The sequence below is a fragment of the Oryx dammah genome, unplaced genomic scaffold (genome assembly GCF_014754425.2).
Source record: "Oryx dammah isolate SB20612 unplaced genomic scaffold, SCBI_Odam_1.1 HiC_scaffold_25, whole genome shotgun sequence".
NCBI classification, from domain to species: Eukaryota; Metazoa; Chordata; class Mammalia; order Artiodactyla; family Bovidae; genus Oryx; species Oryx dammah.
The window spans coordinates 99,247,586-99,269,952 of record NW_024070209.1 but is presented as its reverse complement, the minus strand read 5'-3'; the positions used below and the strand labels follow the sequence as shown (position 1 = coordinate 99,269,952).

Below are 22,367 nucleotides of genomic sequence, written 5' to 3'. Positions count from 1 at the left end.
ACTGCAGGAGACTTCGGCCAATGGAACCCAGACTGCACTGAGGTGGGCGTGTGTGCGTGCGTGCGTGTGTGCACACGCTCAGTCTCATCCGATTCATTTGCAACCCCACGGACTGTAGCCCACCAGGCTCCCCTGTCCATGGCATTTTCCAGGCAAGAATACCGGGATGGGTAGCCATTTCCTTCTCCAGGGCATCTTCCTGACCCAGGGATCGAACCCGCGCCTCCTGTATTGTGCCTAGGAGGGAAAGAAGACCTAAGAAGCTTGCCCTGGAAGTGGGGGGTGAGGGCTGCTGCTTAGCCTGGGGAGACTTAGTTTTTAGTTTTTTTCCCCAAGTTTTTTGGGAAAAACTTGAACAAGCTGTATTGCTGGTGGGAAGGGGTCAAACTGGAAAGGGTGGGAGGGAAGAGGGGAGGAAGTAAGGGCAACGGTGACGTGCTCAACTCTGCCCCATGCACCCCATCTCCTGCCACTGCTCTCTCATCAGGCAGTGGGAGCCAAACTATTTATATTCTAGTTCTGCGAATACTAGTGTATTACGTGCTTTCAGCCCTTATTGAGCCTGGAAGACTAGAGCCCAGGACCTGAATGAGACGCCTGCTACACGCACAATTGAGAATGGCTGATGCAGAGATTCAAGCTCAGTTATGCACGTTCTCAGGAGCAGTTTCCTCTGTTTTTATGAAGGTCAGCATCCCTGGCAACTGGGAAGGACTGGTGTAGGGTGCGGTTCCTGCGAGGGGCACGACACCATAAAATCCAGCCCCCAAACCGCACAGGCAGCTGCTCCCCATGTGCAGGGCCGGACCAGCATGAGGGCTGGATGTATGTTCAGCAATGCCCGCTGGGCACGCAGCTTGAGCCAGGGACGGCTCGGGTCTGCAGGTCTGTGGGAAGTCAGCGCTTTCTCACCCCGCTTAGCAGCCACGTTGTTGCACAGCCTGAGGGACTGTGCAGCTCTCCACCTGCTGACCTGACGGATTCCGGGGAAGGGCAGGGTGTCCGGAGGAGGCGGCTGCCACAGGGAAGCAGCCCACGTGGGCACCAGGAGGACTCCATGGGCTCCTGGGGGCGGTGGGCTGCTCTTGGCCAGCAGATCTGGGTCAGCCGTTTGACCAGCTCGTTAGGGAAACCAGAAGGCAGCTCAGACCCACCGGCACGGGCCTTCCTGGCCCTGAGTGGCACCCCGAGATAGAGGGTCCAGGTAGCGTCTTCTGCAGCCTGTGAAGCTCATGTGTAGTCGACTCAGATGCCTGTGATTCTAACTGAGGAGGAGGAAGCCTGCTTGTTCCAATGGAGGGGAGTAGTTCAGCTGGCACCCCAGCCCCTGCCTGTACCCTCCTCACCCGATTACCGCTGCAACCCTGCCAGGTGGGCCCAGAGAGGATGCCAGCTCACTGCTGTGGGTCCAGGAGTCTGCATGGGTGGGCACTCAACACACCCCGTGAACTCCTGGGGCAGGTCTCAACCAGGGAGCTGGGCTCTCGAGGTGTGACCTGGCACAGCTGAGGCAGCAGTGCCTGGGAGCTTGTTAGCAATGCAGCCTCTCGGGCCTGGAGACCTAATGAATCGCAAGCCCTGGGCCCTCCGGGGGACTCACGCTTGCTCAGGTCTGAGACACACTGGGTGAGATGGTCCCCAGGTCCTTCCCGCACCTTCCCTCAGCTGTCCCCTTCCTGCCTCAGCACCTCGCGCTCTTGACAGCCTCACCTGACTCCTGAGCTGTCCACTCTCAGAAAGCCCTGTCCCCTCTCCTCAGGCTTCATTCCACAGATACCCCTAATAACCCAAGGCCTGAGTAGAGTCAGGAAGGGGCTGCGGGTGAGGCATGGCCGGTAACTGGAAAATCTGGGCCAGAGGACAAGGACCCGAGGCCTTCATTCTGAGTTTCTGTGAGACAGTGAACAGAGGGTCATTCGAACGTTTCTGTCAGCACAGCAGCAGTGCCTGAGGCCCGTGACTCTACCTTCATTACCCCAAGGCTGGAGTCAGGAGACCCAGGTTCTCCTCTCAGCTCCAACACTCAGCAGGTGGGTGAGGTGGAGGGTGGACACAACCATGTCCAGGCCCCCATTTTTGCAGCTTTACAGCCAGGGATCTGAATGGACAAGTCATAGACATCTCCTGCATGGAGGAAGTCATACACCCAAGTGGGATCCCACACACGTGACCTTCCAGAATAGACCAAACAACAGCGTAGACATCAGAGCAGCGTCTGTGGCAGTTGTGGAGAGGGGGTGGTGTGGACCGAGAAGGGGCAGAGCGGACTTTAGGGGGTTGTGGAAATGTTCCATCTCAGTTAAAGGAGAGGCTGGAGCTGTTTATACACACGTTAAAACTCATCCAACTGTATGTCTGAAAGGTAAACCTCCATTTAAAACATTTCTAGTAAAATAAGCGGTTTGGGATTAGATGACTTCCTCTGATTTTTCTTTAAAAAAAATTTTTTTTTATTTGGGGCTGTACTGGGTCATTACTGCTGTATGCGAGCTTTCTCTAACTGTGGCAAGCAGAGGCTACTCTTCACTGCTGTACAGGGCTTCTCAATGCAGTGGCTTCTCTTGCTGCCAAGCACCAGCTCTAGGTGTGCAGGCTTCAGTAATTGCAGCTCGAGGGCTCCAGAGTGCAGGCTCAGTACCTGTGGCCCCTGGGCTTAGTCACCCGAGGCACGTGGAATCTCCCCAGACTAGGGATGGAACCTGTGTCCCCTGCCACTCGCAGGCGGATTCTTAACCACTGGACCACCAGGGCAGTCCGGATTGTTTGGATTCTGACATGGGATAACCAGCCTCGAAAGGGGGCAGACCTACGCCTGTGGAGGTGTGGGCTTTGCCCCAGGTCTCTGCCATCAGAGCCCCTCCAGGGGCAGCAGTGCGCAGGACCTGGCTCAGAAGGCACCCTGATCTCCATAGAGGCAGGACCCTTGTCAATTACGGCTGCTCTTCTGTCTGTTCTAAGACACAGCCTCTGGAGTTGCAGCCATGTCTGTGTTTCGAAGGTAGCAGCTGCACAGATCTGCTAAGACACGGTAACTTCTCTAGTAGGTGTCACTATTGTCAGCAGGAGTGAGTGGGAGGCATTCACTAATTTAATGAACAAAAAAATCACAAAGAAAAAAATGATAAGAGGGAAGTGGAGAGACAGCAGTCAGGGAGTTGGCGACTTGCTCGGATCACAAACATACATTTCCGCCATAGAATCTTTATTTTACATGTTTGCGTCACAGCAAGAGAATCCACCCTCTACATCACCCTGATCGGAACCCCCACCCGTTATATGTTTACATAAATACTCTTCAATGATCATCAGCGTTTAAAAAAGAAAAAAAAATACTGACAACTCCCTCTGCATCCCAAACTAACCTGGAAAGCAAAGAATATTTACAGACATTTTCTCCCCCAAATGAAACTTATTTTCTGGATTGGATGTGTCTGAGTTCTTTTGAGGTCACATGACCAGGTAAATCCAATTTTACGATCTGCAGAAGCTGCTTAAGGCGTCAAGAAACCCCCTTGTGCAGACAGGATTTTTGGATCCTTTCGTAATGAGTGTCTTAAATACTAAGAAGGCTGACAGCTGGCTCCCTGACTGATATGCCTGCCCACCACCAAACCTCAGACCCTGCCTCGAGACAAGCTTGCTGTCTTGGGAGTGAGCTAAGTTCTCTGTCTGACCTTGACCTTTACTGACTTCATCAGGGACCCCCTTCCCAAACAGCCGGAAGCCCAAAGGTCCCTGGTGTGACAACAAGCGAATCTTGGCTCCGGGCACCTCCCTGTCCCTCCCCTGGCTTCGTTCTTCACACAGCCCCGCAGGGGAGGTGCGTGTCCATGTCCCAGAAACACTATCTGTCAGGCACACACCGTGCAGTGGGCGGGTGCATCGCCAGGCGAGAGGAAAGGCCCCGGGGGAAGCTGGAGAGTGACCAGCTTGCCAATCAATAACTGCATTCCAGGTGGAGGTGACAAGGACTAGCATCAACTCAGGTGAAGCTCTTAAGACCTCCTGCCTGAAAACAGCGGGAGAAAAGCGGAGTAAAGGAGCAGATCTTCTAGAAAGTCTGGTGTGGTTTGTTTCTGATATACCAAAAGGTATCAAGACAAAATCTAATTTAACTTCTTCAGTGGGAAAACCATTAATTTACTGAATTCTTAAGAAGAAGAAGAAAAAGCCGCAGGCCACAGCACCCTGGACTCAGCCGATTCTGAATCTGCTCAAGGTTGGGGTGGGTCAGGGAAGCAAGGGTGAGATGTGGAGTGTGGGGGAGGAGGAGGGGTGGGCGAGGACCCGGCTCCTCTGAAGTTCAGCTGCTGGGCAGCAGGAAGCACCAATGGCCCCAGTGCTCTGCAGGGTGTGTGGGGAAGCCTGTCTCAGGCCCTGGGAGACGGCCAGAGCCGCTCACAGTGGAAACCAGCATCTGTGACGCCGCTCCTTGGTCGGGGAGGACCAAAACAAGACATGTGTCTCCATGTGGGGGCAGAACATCACACACGGTCGAAAGCAATCATACGCGCTCGGGATAAAATTCTCCTGAGCTTAGAAAATACATCCTTCTCACAGCTGCTGGCAGAAAATGATGCAATGCACCAAGGGCTTCAGCCCGTGTTCCCAGGCTGAGCCCACGTGGACCTGACGGGCCTGGGCCAAAAGGAGGGGAGAGGGAGAGGGGTGTGGGTCGTGGGGAGGTCACAGCGAGGGAGCAGACCCCTTGCCCGGACAGCCCCACGGAGTTGCATCATGAAGAGACTGGGTGATGCCTTCGCTGGTTGGATATGTGCAAGGGGGAAAAAAAAACCCTGTAAATTTTACTTTAGAGTGGTTTCTGGAAAGAAAACTGGGCTCAGGCTATGATCTGAGAAACCATCTTTTACACTAGAGCAAGCTTCTCCTTACAAGAGAACGGGCCCCCAGGTGTGTTCAGCAGACGCACCGCTGCTAAAATGTTACAGCACCGAGGGATGGATAAATGGGCTAATGGAGTCTCTGGCCACTGTTAAGAGCCAGGATTAAGAGATCAATGATTTCAAAAAATAAAAAAGGGAGAGATCAGTGATTGTTCTTACTGTCCAAAAAATGATTTTCTAGCAAAATACACACACTTTATTAATGGAAAACAGATCCCTTACCTCCTAAAATCTTGCAGCCAGTGGCACTTCCGGTCCACGGCCGGTTTCTCAGAGGAGGCAAGGGTGTCTCTCACAGGCAGATTCAGGGAGCAGGGGCAGAAAGCGAAGCTATAAATACCACTGATCACTCCTGACACGCACAATCCTCTCTGCCCAATCCTCCAACACTAAGAGGGAGGGTTTAACCACTCCAACAGCGCCCAGCACGAGCCGCGCAGGCTCTGACCGTCAGGCCACAGCGAGCGGCTGTCAGCTGGGGAGAAGACCTGGCTTTGGACCCCAAACCCTCATCCTCACTCCAGGGTGAGGGCTGAGTGCTGCTCACAGCCATTCAAGCGACAGAGGGACAACCACATGTTTATGGAACAGGATGAGGAGCTTAAATAATTTTGAAAACGTGCGCACTACCACCGCCTGGTCTTGGACTGGGGCTTTGATTTTCCTTCCTCATAGGCCTGACTTCAAACCTTCTTGCCAGTTACAACACAGGAGGCGGGCAGACGACCCACTTGTTAGGAAAGCTGCGGCCTGACTTTCACTTCGGATCCACTACCTTCTCTCACCTGTACCGTCCTCCTCCTGAAGGGTCAGGACTGTGCCACTGCAGCCAACTCAGCCCCTCCGTGAGCCTAGAGGCACCCAGAGTAGGGGACACGGGGGTTTGAAGATGGTCCAGCCTGGGGGCTCCCGCCCTCCTGTGGCTGCAGGGGGCCAGGGCCTGCCCACACGTGCGCCCTCATCTGCACGCCCTGCCGTCCCTGTCTCCAGGCCAGAAACTGAAGACACCTCTGTGGAAACCCTCAGGGTGGCCGGGGTGGGGGCTGGGGAGAGGTGGGGGTGTCCCTCAAACCTCTGGTTCCTGCCAAGAAGTCTATGGCCTCGTCAAGGACAGCGGCTCGCAGGACAAACAGCAAACGCGTCCTTCGGAGGGGAGCACCGGAGGGGGTTTGGGCCGCGGCAGGACACGTTCCTGAGGTGTGGGGATGGCGTCTACACACAGGAAGACAGGAGTCTGGAAAAATGCCCCCATTCTCCAGGCCGCTTCCTTCTCCTGTCACATGGCTCCGAGTTAACTCAAAAAGAAAAGTCCCTTAGATAATACTCAGGGCATATTTCCTGGCTCCTGAAGACAGGAGAACACACGAACCTCCCCGAAAATATCTGTGGAAAGGTGAAGGGCAGGGTCAGGCCAGGGGCTCGCTCCTCTCCACGATGGGCCAGGACCGAGCCCTGTGGAGGTCGTGCCGGGAGAGCACGGGGGGATATCAAAGAGCGCACAAGGGACCCGTGCGTCCTCATGGTCAGCTGGGAACAGACAGGGGCACAGGGAAGGGAAAACCACTGTTTTCTCAGTAGAGACTCTTCAGGTTCCCGCGGCACCCCTAAATCTTGTGGCTTCTTATCGGCCCCTCCAGGCCAGCGGTCCAAGAAGCATCCCCAGCCGCTGTCACCGTCTGGCACTCAGGAGGCGAGGGCAGGCTGAGGCTTCCGACACACACGTGGGCGCTGGGAGCCACCTGCATGGCCAGCACCCCATGTGCCCGACACGGTGTCTCAGTCCCCGTCTCGGGCCCCGGCAGCCAGAGCCTTAGCAGGAGGTGACCGGCAAGCCCTGCTACGCCCTGGGTCACGGCGGACCTTCTGGGCTCGTCCCATTATCCAAAGACTGCAGCTCCCAACAGAGCGGCAGTGCCGTCCCCACCCGTGCTCAGCTCCACACTCTGCAAGTTTGGAAGAGAACCTCACTGAGATTCCTGAAAGGGGCTCCCCACCCCCAGACCCCGAGAGTAGAACCACTCATCACACCCTTTTCCTTCACACGCCTGCTCCTGGAACACAGGGACGAGGTCCGCGCCGATGCTCCGTTCGCGAGTCCTGCCCGGCTCACAGGGAAAGCTTGCTTGGACTGAAGGGTTTGCTTTAACAGGACCCCTCCTGCCCCAAGCTGCTCCTAAAGGACAGTCCTTGCCATTCCCCCACTTCTGATCACACAGGGCAGGGGCAGCTGTGAGAGGAGCGGACAGGGCCACCAGAGACGGCGCTGCCCTGAGCTGCTGGGGAAGCCAGGGAAATCCCAGCAGAGGCGGCTTTTCGAGCTTAAGAAGACAGTTCTGTCCGTCCATCAGGCAGGAAACCGTTTGCCACGCCCTGACGGACGGTGACCCTGCGGCCCTCGGACAACCGCTGACCCCGGTCACTTTCAGAATTCGGGACGAAGGTCTGGGGCGACACTCAGGGCCAGGAACCCCGGGGCAGGCTCCTCATGCTACCCTGAGTCTCGATTTTCTTTGTAAAATAACCTCATCTGTTTTCTCCCTGAAGATGCAGTGACTCTTGCCCCCGCCCCCACCCCGGCCTTCTCTCTGAGTCCCTGAGCCCCCTCTCGACAGCAGCTCGCCTCCTGAAGACCCTTCCCGGGCCGGCGGGGTCCCCCATCTGCCAGCACTCCCTGCTACACACTGGGTCACAACTGCGTCTCCCGGAAGAGCTCCCCAATTAAAAAGCGGAAATAGAAATTAAAACAAAGGCTTCCTTTCCCTGCCTCCTCTTAAACACTCCCTCCCCGCCACTCCCACCTGAAGGAGAATGCGAGCTGCCTGTCACCAGCGCGCACCCGGCGTCCAGAAAAGAGTGAGAAGTTGGGTCTCCGTGGCGCTTGGCTCCAGCCGCGAGCTCTGCGGTGTCGCCGTCGCGAGGGGCCGACGCTCCCGCTGACCAACCGGACTGCGAATAAATTAGAAGTCTCTGCCCTCGCCCCTCCGAGCCGCTCCGTCACGCGCTGCCTTCCCAGTCGCCCTGCGGCTCCACCGAGCCGTTGGTCACCTTCTTGACTTTCTTCATATTCTCCATCACCCCTGACGTCGTCACTCTGAGTGAGGGAAAAAAACACCAACGAGGGAAACCTCAGTCTTTGAGTAAAAGGCTGCCCTCACCGCAGCCCAGCGCAACCAGGGCTACGGGGTGTTGGCTCTGAAGTAGGACAGACCCGGGTTCAAATCCTGGCCTGATCGACGCGAGCTGAGCTATGTGAGTGCGCCTGGTCACGTGACCCGCCCCCTTGTGCTGCAGGATAAACACGATCCCGACTCCCCAGAACTGTCATGACGGGCAGCCAGGTGCTCCGCCGTGCTGAGTCACGGCATGTCAGCTGTTAGCACAACCAACGTTAATCTCTCTCTCTTCCTGTCACAAAGTTCTATGTTTTTTATATATATATATAAAACTAGTCACAATTATGACATCATTATCTGTGTCATAACTAACATTCTGGGGGGAAAAAAAAAGCTAATCAGCTGTAGACACTTTATACTAAACAGCCACAGTGGCTCACTTCTGAGACCTGGGACAGAACCACGGGTTTCGAGGAACCTTCTGGGCCCAAAGACTCTTTGACCGTTACAGAGACCCGGAGTGAATCACAACAGCCCTTGAGGAGGTGGGGTCCAGGAGAGGACAGCCTCCTGCCTCACAGAGTGGGAGCCAGACAGAGCCTGAGGCTCTCCATGTTCACGGCTCCACCGCAGCGGACACCAAGCGGACACGAGCTCGCCCTGGTCGGCGGAGCCCGGGGGACTTCTGGGCGCTGCAGCGACGCTGTGCGCCTCTATACCGGCGGGTACACATCTGTCCAAACCCGGAGAGTGCGCAACACCAAGAGTGGTCCCTACTGTAAACTATGGGCTGGGGTTATGATGGTGAGTCAGCGCAGGTTCATCAGTTGTAAGGAACAGGCCCTGTGGAGGGGATGCTGCCGATGGAGGAAGCTACGCACATGTGGGGCGGGAGGCACACGGAGGGAATATCTGCATTCTCTGTTCAATTCTGTTCAGTATTATGAAGCTAAAAACGTTCTACGAAAGAGCCTTGAAAACAAACACCCCGGCCCAGCATCTCCGAAGTACTCTAAGAAACATGAGGCACCTCTGTCCCCCATCGTGGACCAAGAGGAATTTCCTAATCAGTGAAGTACAATTCAGCCAGCCAGCCCAGCACACTCTCTCCAAGGACCCTTCCTATGCACCCCAACTCCCAGGTCCCATTACCTACAGATGGCAACTCAGTGGCTCCACACGTGACACAGCCAGCGTCTGTCCAGCTGGGTCATACACGGGAGAAACGATCTCATACGGAGTGAGGACAGAGGGTTCTCCCTCTTCTCTGTTGTCATGTTGCTGCCTCAGGGTCATGCAGTCCTCCCCAGGGCTGGGCTTTTCTCCTGGGTTATCTGTACTTCTGGTAAAGCCACGACCGGGAGGTGGTTCCTGCGGGAACCGAGGGATTCCTAGAGGCTGCTGGTGAGTGTCAAGTGTTGGTTCTGTGGCTGCCGCACCATGTTAAGAAGGCGGAGCTCAACACGTGCGGATGCCGAGGCAGGGCACCAGGCATCACGACCCAGGGATGGCTCAGATGGCAGGCTTGGGACAGCCTTTGCTTCCTTGCTTTCCCTAAGGAAATACTCCTCGCCACATGGCGGCCCAACTGAGAAAACCACGTTTCCTCCATCATGACAGGCCTGGGGTGAGGATAGAGAGCGATAAAGCTGGAACTGGTGCTCTCAGGGGGCCCAGTGCCCAGCAGAACGGACAATCTTTCAGAAGAACATGCAGAGCCACCCCAGACATGCAGGATGGGAGTGCCAGGACGCAGGCCTGACGACGGCTCAGGATGAGGAACCACCTCTACCGGGGTGGGGTGGCGGATGGGGGAAGCTCTGAAGCCTGTATTGAAAGATGAGGAGCAACAGCAAGATGCAGGTGGAGGGAGGAGGGCAGGGGAGTTTCTGAAAAGAAACCCAGCAGGAAGAGACGTTCTGTAAAACGTGGTCCTGAACAAGTTACAGCAAAAAACAAATGTATACTTAGCTCCCGGCTTCCCAGGTGGCACTAGTGTTATAGAACCCGTCTGCCAGTGCAAGAGATATGAGAGACACGGGTGCGATCCCTGGGTCAGAAAGATTCCCTGGAGGAAGGCATGGCAACCCACTGCAGTACTCTTATCTGGAGAACCCCCTGGACAGACGAGCCTGGGAGACTGCAGTCCACAGGGTTTGCAAAGAGTCAGACAAGACTGAGTGACGCAGCACACACGCTCAGCTCCAGATAGGCTCTCACTTGGGCCTTTTCAACCAGCGGTCCTGGCTCGGATTCTGTTACTGCTAGAAAAGGCATATCTGGCGGTTCCCCTGCGCTCCCCTCCACTTTCTGTAACAGGGGTTTCTTCCTCTGCACAACAGGAAGCTGGCATTCGAGGCCCAGAAATAGGCTCTGCTTCCAGTTACTATTTCCGCAGAGGAGCTGAGTGCATCCCACGCTGCCTGACCTGCCTGCCAGCCCAGCGGAGTCTGCCGTGGGTCAAGGCTCAGCCTCTGAACTGGGAAGAGAGAAAAGGCCGCCTGTGCTAGAGGGCACACACTTCAAAGGGTGGACAGGGAGGGAGGAACTCAGCCGCAGGCGCGTTATCAAACACAACTGCTGACCTGGCCCATCACAGTTCATCAGTTTACAAGCAAATATTCTCAATCACTATTCACTTCTCTAGAAAATGACTGCCCCTTCCTGGAAAACAGGACCCTACAGTCACTTAGCCTGTGACTCAGAAAAGCTCTTTTTACAGCTCAGATATAGGTCAAGTCACTGTGCTAGCTGTGAAAAGCCATCAAGTTATCTGACGACGAAGGACGTGCGAGGATCATTAGCGGACTTAAAGATGACTTGGATGATTACACTGTCAAACCTGAGCTTCCACCGGCAGGCCCAATGGGAAGTGGGGCTATCCATCCCCAACAGTTCTGAACAGGCCAAGGATATCCCCAAGTTCTTGCTGCTAAGTTGCTGGCAGCAGGCTCCAAGAATGCCTCAGAGGATGGCAAGTTCTACTTCCCCTGAAGACGAAGTGATGCTTGGCAGATACTGGGCCTCAACCTGAATACAAGAGCCTGGGGCCTGAGTGTCCATCTCTTGCACCTAAACACAGAGGGACCATCTCTGAAGCAATGATCTGCAGAGGGCAGCTGCTCCTGCTCACACCATGCTGCTCTCAGCAAGGTAGGGGCGCGGGAGGGGAGGGAAGAAAGGAGATTCTTACACAGATTCCATTTCCAAGTCATCTTCTTCCTGAGAAAGTTGCAGGTAGGGGTTGTCTGAAGCTGGACGGAACTTATACCCCGTGAGAACAAAGAACACCAGCGTGGCCATTTCATCCAGGAGCTGCGAATTTTAAAACCATCCCCAAGTAAAGGGATTAGAATACTGTTCTTCAGAAAGCAGTGGAACCAAACAAACTCTCCCCTGCCCCCAATAACCCACCGCTCACTGATCAGTCACTCAAACGCCAAAGCTGACTGTTGGGGATGTTCCTTAGGGGACTTGCTGAAGCCTTCTGCCTAGAGAGGGCTTCCCTGTAGCTCAGCTGGTAAAGATCCACCTGCCATGTGGGAGATTCAATCCCTGGACTGGGAAGATCCCTTGGAGAAGGGAAAGGCTACCCACTCCAGTATTCTGTCCCAGAGAATTCCACTGACTGTATAGTTCATGGGGTCGCAAAGAGCTGGACATGACTGAGCGACTTTCACTTCTTCCCAGAGAGGACATTTGAGAGTCCTTGCTTTAAGTCTTCACTGGCATCTTTGAAGAGCTCATTATATACATACATTTCCCTACAATGTCCAAAGCACCAAGTGAGAGCTTCCAAAAAATAGTCTCTAAAATCATTTGGTGACTAAACAGTAGTTAAACTAGCTCTAATATACTACAAAGATAACTTTATTATTGAAATAATAATAACAATGGACAAGAAGAAGGGAGGTCTGGATTCTAAGCTATTCTAAGCCCTCTAACAGAAGGATAGGGCCCCATTTCATTGAGGTTTGAATTATACTGGGCAAGGCTTTCTCTGCCTGTTTTTTTTTTTTTTTTTTCTCTTCAAGGACTTTTAAAATTGAAAACTAAATCAATTCCAGATTTCTCATGTAACCCAGCAGCTTTCCTGAACAAACACCTCTTAACTGGACACCAGAAGAGACAGACGGTCTTAGTGGCCACTGCCAAATAAATCTGGAGCCATCTCAAGCCGCTGCAAGGCTTCCTGCTCAGACACCAGCTCCCTGGCGCTGTCCCCTGAGCAGCGTACCTGGTAGAGCCACTTCCACTGGAACGGAACAGCGAGCTTGAGGAGAAATGCAATGATCCTGGTGAAGTATATGTAACACACGATCTGATGAGGAGCAGAGAGGCAAGAATAAAGCCGATGCAGAGATCACAGCACTACTTTCTTCCAACAGTCTGCTAAGGGGAAAGCAGTTACCTGAAGAAAATTATTTGACACTTACAGTGCTAATTAATAAATCAGCAGAGAGAGAAACTCTCCACTACTTGAGAGGATTTCCTCTTTTTCTCTAGGTGACTAAGATATTGATTGATAACAGTCACTCCCATGGACAGGATACTTTGCTCTTAACTCCTGAGCAACCTCCTTCTCACCAAATTCTCATACATTTTTGGTGGTAGTGTTGTTGAGTTGCTAAGTCATGTCCAGCTCTTTGTGACCCCGTGGACTGCAGCATGCTCAGCTTCCCTTTACTATCTCCCGGAGTTTGCTCAAACCTATGTTCATTGAGTTGGTGATGCCATCCAACCATTTCATCCTCTGTGGCTCCTTCTCCTTCCCTCAATCTTTCCCAGCATCAGGGTCTTTTCCAATGAGTCAGCTCTTCGCATCAGGTGGCCAAAGCATTGGAGCTTCAGCATCCTTCCTTGCAGTGAATATTCAGGGTTGATTTCCTATAGGATTGATTGGTTTGATCTCCTTGCAGTCCAAGTGACTCTCTCAAGAGTCTTCTCCAGCACCACAATTCAAAAGCATCAATTCTTCGGTGCTCAGTCTTCCTTATGGTCCAACTCTCACATCCATAGATGACTACTGGAAAAACCACAGCTCTGACTACATGGACCTTAGTCAACAAAGTGATGTCTCTGCTTTTTAATAAGCTATCTAGGTGTGTAAAATTTCCTTTCAAGGAAGAAGCGTCTTTTAATTTCATGGTTGTAGTCACTGTCCACAGTGACTCTGGAGCCCAAGAAAATAAAATTCTCATATATAACCCGCTGATTTCCAGCCCTAAAAGGTAACAGTATTTTAGTCCCAGACTTTGAGAAATGTTTTCCAGCAATAACAGCAAAATAAAACCATACAGGGAGAACACTGGTTTTTAGTCTCTTCAGGAGATCCAGTGAATGTTAAAGGTCTACAGTCAGAGGAAGGAACAGTCATCCTAAGTGCCCTAGTAAGGAAGGGCAGGACAAGGACTCAACATGCGGACCCACTGGGAGCAAACAGCTTGTGGGGCTGCGCCCAGGGCAGACAGGCTTACGGGGAAGGGACTGTGCAGAGTGACAGTCAGTGCCAAAACCACAGATGAAAACGACTCTGAAGCTTTTGTCTGGGAGTAGGGGAGCAAAATTCTAGGAGACCCATAGCTTATACATTCCAGGAAACTATGAGCCTAATATTTTATAGCAAGTTCTCCTTTTGGTGGTACGCTTATATGGACTTTTCGTGTTCATTTCAGTCATGTTTTTAGACATGATCTCAATTTTGTAAGCCAATTTTTTAAAAAGTTAAAGGAACAGCTATGCATGGCGTTTGCCTAGAAAAGAATCTAGAGAAATAATGACTGAACTGTTAACCGTTAATATCTGGGGGAGGAGTAAGAAAAGGGAAGGAGTAGAAGGTTCAGGGTCATAAATGGCTTTCACTGTGTTCCTATTATCCCGCATTTAAAAAATATCAAGCGTGTGTTACTTTTCTGAGTATGTAAAGCCAGATTTAAAACTAAAACCTAGTAGTAAGTACTCAGATGCTTAATTTTCCATGTCTACAGCCACCATTTGGTTTTGTTCAATGAAATCCCCACAGCTCCCAGGAGCTAGTTCATTAGCTCTATTCCTTGAATTGACCTTATTCACAGACTTAGGAATTTTTTACTCACCAAGACGTAGTAATGTCTGAAAAGTTTCAGCTTCGCCAAGTTAATAGCAGCTGGGGAGAAGAAGACAACACCATGAGAGGCTGCTGCTGTTCTCATTTTTAAAGCGCATCACCAGCAAGCACACTCGCGGTCCAGGGGCCGAGGCTAATGCAGATGGGGGCGCCAGCTGGGGACACCTCTGTGGTTATGGACATGAAGCCTGCCAGGGTCTCCCCCCATCTCCAGGAAGGATCTGGGAATCATGGGGGCAGCAGGCTGGTGCCCCCAGCTCCAGCAAAACAGCGCTCCTTCCCGTCCTGGGTTCAGAAGCTTTAAATGGCCTTCCTGGGAGGATAGTGACACCACAGAAATTAGCAGACACTATAAATCCCAACTCTTCCAACCCACAAAGCCATCATTAAACATTTCAGCTCTGCCACTGCGGCTACAGAGCTGCAACTCCACCAGGAATGATCTCAGGGGACTCTCCAGCTAACTGAGGGTGTAAATCCAATTAACCCATGAGTGTGTACTGCAAATTTCACTTAGGTTTTCACTGTGTCTTATAACAAAGCCCTTTAAAAACGACCTCCCCAGCTTTGTCCTACCTCCAAGAGTGCTCAAGGTCAGGGAGCCAGGAACAGCTAACTTCCTGCCACCACCAATGGCCATGAAATATTGATGACCACAGAGGGTAGCCTGGCTCCCTCTCCGATCAGCGAGCCTTTCATTCATCATCAACCTTCCGGCAGGAGGCAAATTAATTTTGCTTAACAGCATTTAATTACTGGTTCCCTTTAGGAATGGAACTGTGGATGGTGATGGATTGACTTCCCCTGTCTCCCTCCTCTGGCTCGTGATTAGTAGGGGGGCAGTTGAGCTTAGGTTCCCAAAGAGATTCCTGAAATCCTAAATTAACCTTCAAGGTGATCACCAACTAACAGTATCCGTAAGAACCTGCTCTGAGAAACCGAGTGGACTGATGAGGTTCAGAAAACCTGGGCAATTCTAACGCCCCAAACTGAGAGGCTCTGACACCCGTGTCTACAGCGCGATGGACTCACACACACATATAGCATCTGAAGGAGCTAAATGAAAGAGGCAGATAAGCCAGAGCTTTCTTTTCAAGCAATCCCTCTGGTGGTCCTGCTGTTATTAAGTCTCTCTGGTTCTCTGTCCTTTTTCATCTACGCTGACTCTGGGCCGGGCCCCGGGATGCACTGGTGACCGTGGAGCCTGCCCCAGGGGCAGTGGCTTCCATCCTCAGGGAAGGAGAGGCGCTGGATCAGGGCCGCCCCCTCACCATGCCCGGCCCACAGAGACCCCGGCAGTGGGGCGTGGGGTCAGGGGCTCCCCCTGCCACTGCACCCTTCGCCCGCCTGCAGGACAGGAGACGTTTCACTGAGGCCAAGATGTTGAAACCAAGAAGTGACAGATGACTTCTGTGTCACCAGATTTAAAACTCTGCACATTTGTATAAAGCAGTGATCCTCCTGTGCATGCGCGCAAACCTGTTCATGCCGGTGGCGGTCAAAGAGACGGCCAGCTCGTGCTGCTCTCTGCCCCACAAATCCAGGTGGCCTCTGAGACCTGGGGCCCTTCCACAGAAGCAAATCGCTCCTACATTTGGACGTTTAATCCGCTTCATTTTGAGTAATTGAGAAAGAATGGCACCAACAATCAGACCATTTAAATGATGAAAATGCTTTAGAAGTCTCTTCTGAATTTTGCTTGGTGAAATAGATCCTGGCAAATGAAACTCCTGCCTTTGCTTCAGCAAGAACCCATAGGAGAGAAGCGGCGTGTTTCTATTCCTGGATTTCAAGGTGCCGTGCCGGGATGTGCATGGTTGCCATAGCCACCCCCAATGAAGGGCTCCTGAGGCAGACCAAGGGGACGGGGCGCAGGGAGGTGGGGAGGGAGGGTCAGGATTCCCAAAGGAGGTGGCGTTCAAGCAGAGGCCTGCCTGGGGCTCAGGAGGGAGTGAGAGTGCAGAGGTCGAGCCAAGAGGACGCTTGTGAGGAACAAGCACCCAGGTCTGGAGGTGCTGGAGAGGTTGGGGACTCTGCCAGGTGGAGGACGAAACCCAAGACTGAGTCAGACGCAGGACACAGGCGGCCCTCCTTGAGGGTGCTGAGGCCCCTCGAGGGTCTCAAGCAGGGCAGAGCCTGGATCACATCAGCATTTTCGAACAATCTCTTTGAAGAAAGGATGGAAGAATTAAGAATAAGAGCCCAGGGAGTTTCCTGATGGTCCAGTTGTTAAGCCTGCTCTTTCACTGCCATGGTGTGGGCTCAATCCCTGGCCAAGGAACTAAGATCCCACAAGCCATGCGGTGTGGCTCAAAAAAAAAGAAAGAAAGAATAAGAATCCAACTGAGGTTACAATCCTTGAATTTTCGGAGGTTCCTCTAAGCAGTGGTTGGGTCCCTGTCAGTGCAGAGTGGGGAACAAGGTGACCTCATCTTCATGGTTGAGGAGCAGGGGTGACGTTGAGGATACCGGAGAATTCTTCAGGGGAAGTCTGAAGCCACCCCTGCCCTCCGCCTGCCATCACAGGGAAGGAAATCAGGGGCAGAGACAGAGCTGACCGAGGGGAGGCAGGGGGCTTAGGACGCTGCGGGTCTCATGGGGGTGAGAGGAAAGTAGAGGACAGGAAGGCACCACAATGCTACCTCCCTGGGATGCGTGCCAGCAGGGCTGCCCATCAGGCACTCACAAGAGAGGCAGGCCAGGAAGCACACGCTGAGTGAGCCTGCACACCCACGTCCAGGCCCCATGGGGAAACGTCAGCATGGGCAATGACGGCAGGTCATCCCAGGACCCGTGCTAGGATGAATAAACGGACCTTAGGAACAATCAGTGGTGACTCTAACAGACGCAATCGCAACGCACGGCTCAAGTTTGATCTGGAAACCCACCCATCACGACAGACATCACTTCCAGTCACGAGAAAGACATCTGTTTGCGAGACTGCTGCTTATGGGATCAGGCTCCAGGGTCCCATAAGGTGTTCTTGCCACAGCCCAGGCTGCGAAGGCAGGAATAAAGCTCACTTATTGTGAGAAATAAGCGGGTAACAGCACAGGCCCTGCACATCTGAACACCTTGAGTTCAAATTCCATCTGTGTTTTTTATGGGCTGTGTGACCTCAGGTAAGTTGCCTAACTTCTCTGAGCCTCGGTTCCTTCACCTGTAAAACAAAACCACTGCCACCACCTACCACTGGGGCTGTTGGGGGATGGATGAGGCAGTACATGGAACCCAAACAGCACACAGGTTTAAGCAGTGGAGGAGCGTCTGATGTTAAGGCATTAGGATTATATTAGGATTAAGTTGATCCCTGACCAACACAGATTTGACCTGTTCCGGTTCAGGTCAAATATGCGAATTTCTTTCCCCAAAGGTAAATATTACAGGACTAGAGGACCTGCGGCGTGTAGGATGCAGGAATGGCAGTGACGGAGGGCCAGCTGAAGCTGCACTGATTTTCAGCTGCGCCGAGAGTGAGCACCCCCAACTCGCTGTTCAAGCGGATGCAGTTTCAGTCCGCTAGTGACTGTGCTGCAGCGGCGGCCACCCCTAGCCGGAGCCCAGGCGCTCATAAGTGACTAGGAACCAGCGGTGGCCCCGGGCTCTCCTGGCAGTGGGCGGCTGTATGCACACGCTGAATCAGCCTGCTGGGTGGGGAGGCACCGGCTCCGAGGGGGCAGCCTCGCCAGCATGATGCAAGGAGCAGTGATGGAGCAGGTCGCAGCCTGGAATCCCAAGCCTCCCTTGGCTTTCCTTCCAGAAAAGCTTTCCCTGCAGTTAAGGACCACGGCGGGGCTGGGCTCCCGCGGGAGTGTAGGCTCCCCAGGTCTGGGCTATTTCTGACCCACCACGAGGAGCAGCAAATATGGTAAAAGAATGAGTGTGGTGGCAGGAAAAATCCCTCGGACAGGAGCCAGGGGACCTGCACTCCGGTCCCTGCACCATCAGAACGCCATGGGCCTGTGCCCAGTCTGCACTGCCTTCTCTGGGCATCAGTCGCCTTCACGGGAGAATTTCTTCATGGTGGGTTACAACTTCTTCCTGGCAATGGCTCTTAACTGGGGTAAGCACCAGAATGCCCTGGAGGGCTTTACTGACAAGACAGATGCCCAACTTGCCCCTGACTCTTCTGGAACTGGGCCTGGCTGGAAGGTTCTAAAAAGCTTCCCAGGGATCAGGGAAGGACAAGGATGGGAGGCAAGGAAGGGGAGCAGCCCAGCCGCTTCAGGAGCTCCTACAAGGCTACGGCTTGCGGATTCTTCTCCCTCCCACTCATGCTCAGGAGAAGAGCCGTGACTCTGGGTTCTGGCAGACGGTTTTTACCGATGGGAAGAGAACAGGTGCCTGCCGAGGCGGGAGGAGCCCAGGCCTCTCACACGCTTAACGAGACAGTCCTCTGACGCAGCAGCATGTGAGCAGATGTAAGCCATCCAGAGGAAGGGCCGCCCCCTCCCTGGGCCGTCACCTCCCCTCCCCTCTTTACACCACAGGGTCACTACACAGGCTGGCAAGATGGCAGACTGTGCCCTTACTCCCCAGGTGGTCTTCCCTGATGGTCCTGAAACCGGGACCACGAGAAAAACAACAGGGCTGGCTGTCACGAGGCTTCTCTGGTGGCTCAGATGGTCAAGGATCTGCCCGCCAATGCAGAAAACACAGGTTTGATCCCTGGGTCAGGAAGATACCCTGGAGAAGAAAATGGCAAACTACTCCAGTTCTTGCCTGGGAAATCCCATAAACAGAGGGGCCTGGTGGGCTACAGTCACGGGGTCGCAAAGAGATACGACTGAACAACTGAACAACAAGCTGGTCATCACATCTGCTGAGCAGTAACCAGGCACCAGGCCGCGTACCCTTCAAGCTTCATCTTGTGTGATCCTCACAAGAGACTCTATGAGGGCAGGGTCATCACCGCCAATGCCTCATACGTGAAGGATTCAGGCCTATAGGGTTTATTTAGTACATTACCAAGGTCACACAGCTTCCAAGTGAGGAGGGTACCGCTCAAACCCAAGACCCTCTCTCCAAGGACCAAGCTTTTAATCCCCACACTTTGTGCTGAAAGGCGATTCACAGCCTTGTGATTCCCCAGCAGCCCGGGGAGATGATGGTGGCTTGAAATGTCATCAATGCCCGGGAGCTGCCAGCGATCCATCCCGAGGGGTTAATACCGATAGACCTATGGGACACACAGAGGCGAAGGCCCATAAGAGTCACCTACAGGCGGAAAATTTCCCAAACAATCCTTTTCACGGAAAGCCTCGAGGCTTAAAAACATGCACCCTACCTACCAGCTTTTTCCTTGCTTCCTCTCTGCCGCTATGGAGGAGTTCTGAGTCAAACAAAAAAATTAGAGAAATGAGTGTGATGGCAAAGCTGGGCCAGTGGGAGACTCGGGCTGACTCACTCTCAACAGTACGGGCTCCACAGTCTGCCTCTGCTCCCGGCGCGGGCCTGCTCTGGGCGGGGGACAGACCTGAGAGAGGCAGGCCACTCCTGACCTGGGACCACCCTGCTCCGAAAGCGTCCTTTCTGGGGAGCGATTAGCTCACGGGGCACCTTCTGGCCTCATTAAGAGACCCCACTAACCTATCTCACAGAGAAGATATCAGGAACAAGGGTGGGAAAGGGTCTGCTAAGAAAAGAAGGACTACTAACAGGATGAAATTTTTGACCTTCACTCTGTTGAGGCTCATGTGAAAAAGTGGTGCAAAATGTGTTTCCAAAATCCACTTAAAACATCCACTCCAGTGGATGATGACAGCGATGACAGTGACCCAGGAGTGGTCAAAAGTCACAGTTAAGAGCTGCACACACATCTTCTTGTAAGCAAAAGCTTACCTTCAATGACTACTGAAAAAACAAGAATGGCCCAAGAGAGTGGCTGATGAGGAACGTAACTCTGCGAAGGGCTTTGCTGAGTCAAGCATGCTTCTGCCTCTCTCTTCCCTTCTGCTCTAGAACTGCACCAGAGAACCCCCTGCTAGGGGGCTGAAGGGTCCTCAGGGCCGGGCAGTCTCTGCCTCTGTTGTGGTCAGCACTCACCCCATCACACCGTCTCTAGCAGCCACCATGATGAGCTGCGCTGAGCAGCATGTCTGGGCCCCACCCTCCCCACCCCAAGGCTGTGCCCACGGCACGTATTCAGTCCACTGCGGCGAGGAAGACGGATAGACATCCCGCTGCTTGAAGACACAGCCTGGTCAGCAGCGACAACGTCTCCGCAAGAAGAGAACCTGACCTCCCTGAGTACTGCAGCAGTCAACAAGAGCTGCTTTCAACTGTGTCTGCCTCGAGACCCGGAGTCACATGCGTGCTGATACCCCCCAGACAAAGAACCCAGACGGCTGAGCAGGCCTGCCGGGGGGCCAAGGGAGGGACCCCTCAGGCAATTAGGTCCCCAATGTTTCAAAGGCCTAATAAAAAACAGGGGCTTCCCAGGTGGCACAGTGGTAAAGAATTCATCTGCCAATGCAGCAGACCCAAGAGACATGGGTTCGATCCCTGGGTCAGGAAGATCCCCTGGAGGAGGGCATAGCAACCCACTTCAATATTCTTGCCTGGAGCATCCCATGGACAGAGGAGCCTGGTGGGCTACAGTCCATGGAGTCGTGAAGAGTCAGACACCACTTAGCAATGGAGCACACACAGGCTAAAAAACTGGCAATGTGTCCATGATGAAGCGGGTTCTCAGCCTAGGGATGTGAGAGGCCCCTTTGCTTTCGGCTGTAGGTTACACATACTCAGGGTGGTATCCCTGGTTAAGTGACTATTTCAAAATGTTGCCCAGAAGCTGTGACCAGGATGACGACAGAGAAGGAATTTTTGGTGATGTGAGACAGGAAAGGTTTTGGGGTTTAAAGAAATTAAAAATCACTGTATTAAGCCAATCTCAAAAACTAGATATTTTTTCCCTCTCATTCTAATGACAGTCTACTTAGCTATAGTTTTCACCCTTCCTAGGGTTACAGACTTGTTTGAAAATTTGCTGAAGGCCACACAGCCCTGGGTGCCACACGCTGGGGTAGGGCATCATGGACGCCATGGGACAAACAGCAGAGTCAGAGGGTTGGCACGTGCTTTGTTGAGGCGGCCCTGAGCACAGGATGGAACCCTCCAAAGGCTTGACCCATGCCCCCTCACCTCACACCATAGGAGATGTGGGCGTTTTATGAATGCATCTGTCACATCACCCAGAGAGCGCGCCACCAGGTTACCTAAAGAAAATCATGGATTCCCATTAGAGTAACAGGTTAGGTAAAATATCAGGGCAGAGGATGACGTAAAAGTTATTGTTCCAATCAAACAACAAGAAACGCAGCTCTGGACACAGAGCTGGAGTTCAGTAAATAGTTAAAAGCAGGGTGAGCTTTACAGTTTTCGCAGTGCTCAGTATAGAGTGAGGTCAGTCAGCACCGCTACACTGTAGGTGCGGTTTCTAAGATGGTATCTCTTGAATGTCTACAGCAGCCAGGAGCCGGCAAAGTCTTTTTGTGCGGGCTGGAGAGCAAGCGTTTCAGGCCCTCTGGGCCGGGTGGTCTCTGCCACAGCCCCTCAGCCCTGCCACCACAGCGCAAAAGCAGCCACAGACCACAGGCGCACACGGGGGCATGGCTGTGTTCCAATAAAACTTTATCTACAAAAACAGGTGGAGGGTTATTCCTCTTCCTTTCTCGGCAGTGGGTTTTCTGTTTGGCCTGTTTATATGAATAAACCCAAATAAAACATTCCCCCCCATTAATTGTCCAGAATGAACAGACATCTTCGTCACAAGAATGTGGCCAACTAAGTCTGAAACGGGCTCAGCAGGCACAGGAGAAGAGAGCCAGGCAGCTTCCGCTCCCACTCGTGGCCCTCGTGACCAGCAGAGGCTCAACAAGTCTCATCCCTAAGACACGGCTCTCAGACTTTCAGTCTTGGGACCCCTTCCCACTTTCAAGAGCTTCTGTTAATGTGGGTCAAGTCTACCAGTAGCTACCGTATTAGAAACTGACACAAATTTTTAAAATATTTAATAACTCATTTATAGGTTAACAAAAATAAATCTATTATGTATTAATATAAACAATGTTTTCCTCATAAAATAAAAAACTCAAATTTCAGGAGAAGAGTAAAACTGTTTCCCATTTTTGTAAATCCCTTTAACGTCTGGCCTAATAGAACAGAACTGGATTCTCGTATTTGCTTCTGCCTTCAATCTGGTGTGAGGGAGTGTTCTGATTGAAGTTTATTAAAAAAAAAAAA

The 22,367-nt window shown here is 52.8% G+C and overlaps 1 protein-coding gene across 1 annotated transcript in view; it reads right to left on the bottom strand.

Annotated features, from left to right (window-relative positions):
- Window positions 1–3,181: 3,181 nt before the first annotated feature.
- Window positions 3,182–22,367, bottom strand: part of GPR107 (G protein-coupled receptor 107) — a 57,016-nt gene continuing 37,830 nt past the window's right edge. The window contains exons 15-18 of the mRNA XM_040225388.1: window positions 14,113–14,162; window positions 12,255–12,338; window positions 11,211–11,332; window positions 3,182–7,995 (exon numbers count right to left, since the gene is read on the bottom strand). Of these exons, the coding sequence (XP_040081322.1) occupies window positions 7,899–7,995; window positions 11,211–11,332; window positions 12,255–12,338; window positions 14,113–14,162 (353 nt within the window). The 3' untranslated portion in view covers window positions 3,182–7,898. The remainder of the gene's footprint in view (window positions 7,996–11,210; window positions 11,333–12,254; window positions 12,339–14,112; window positions 14,163–22,367) is intronic.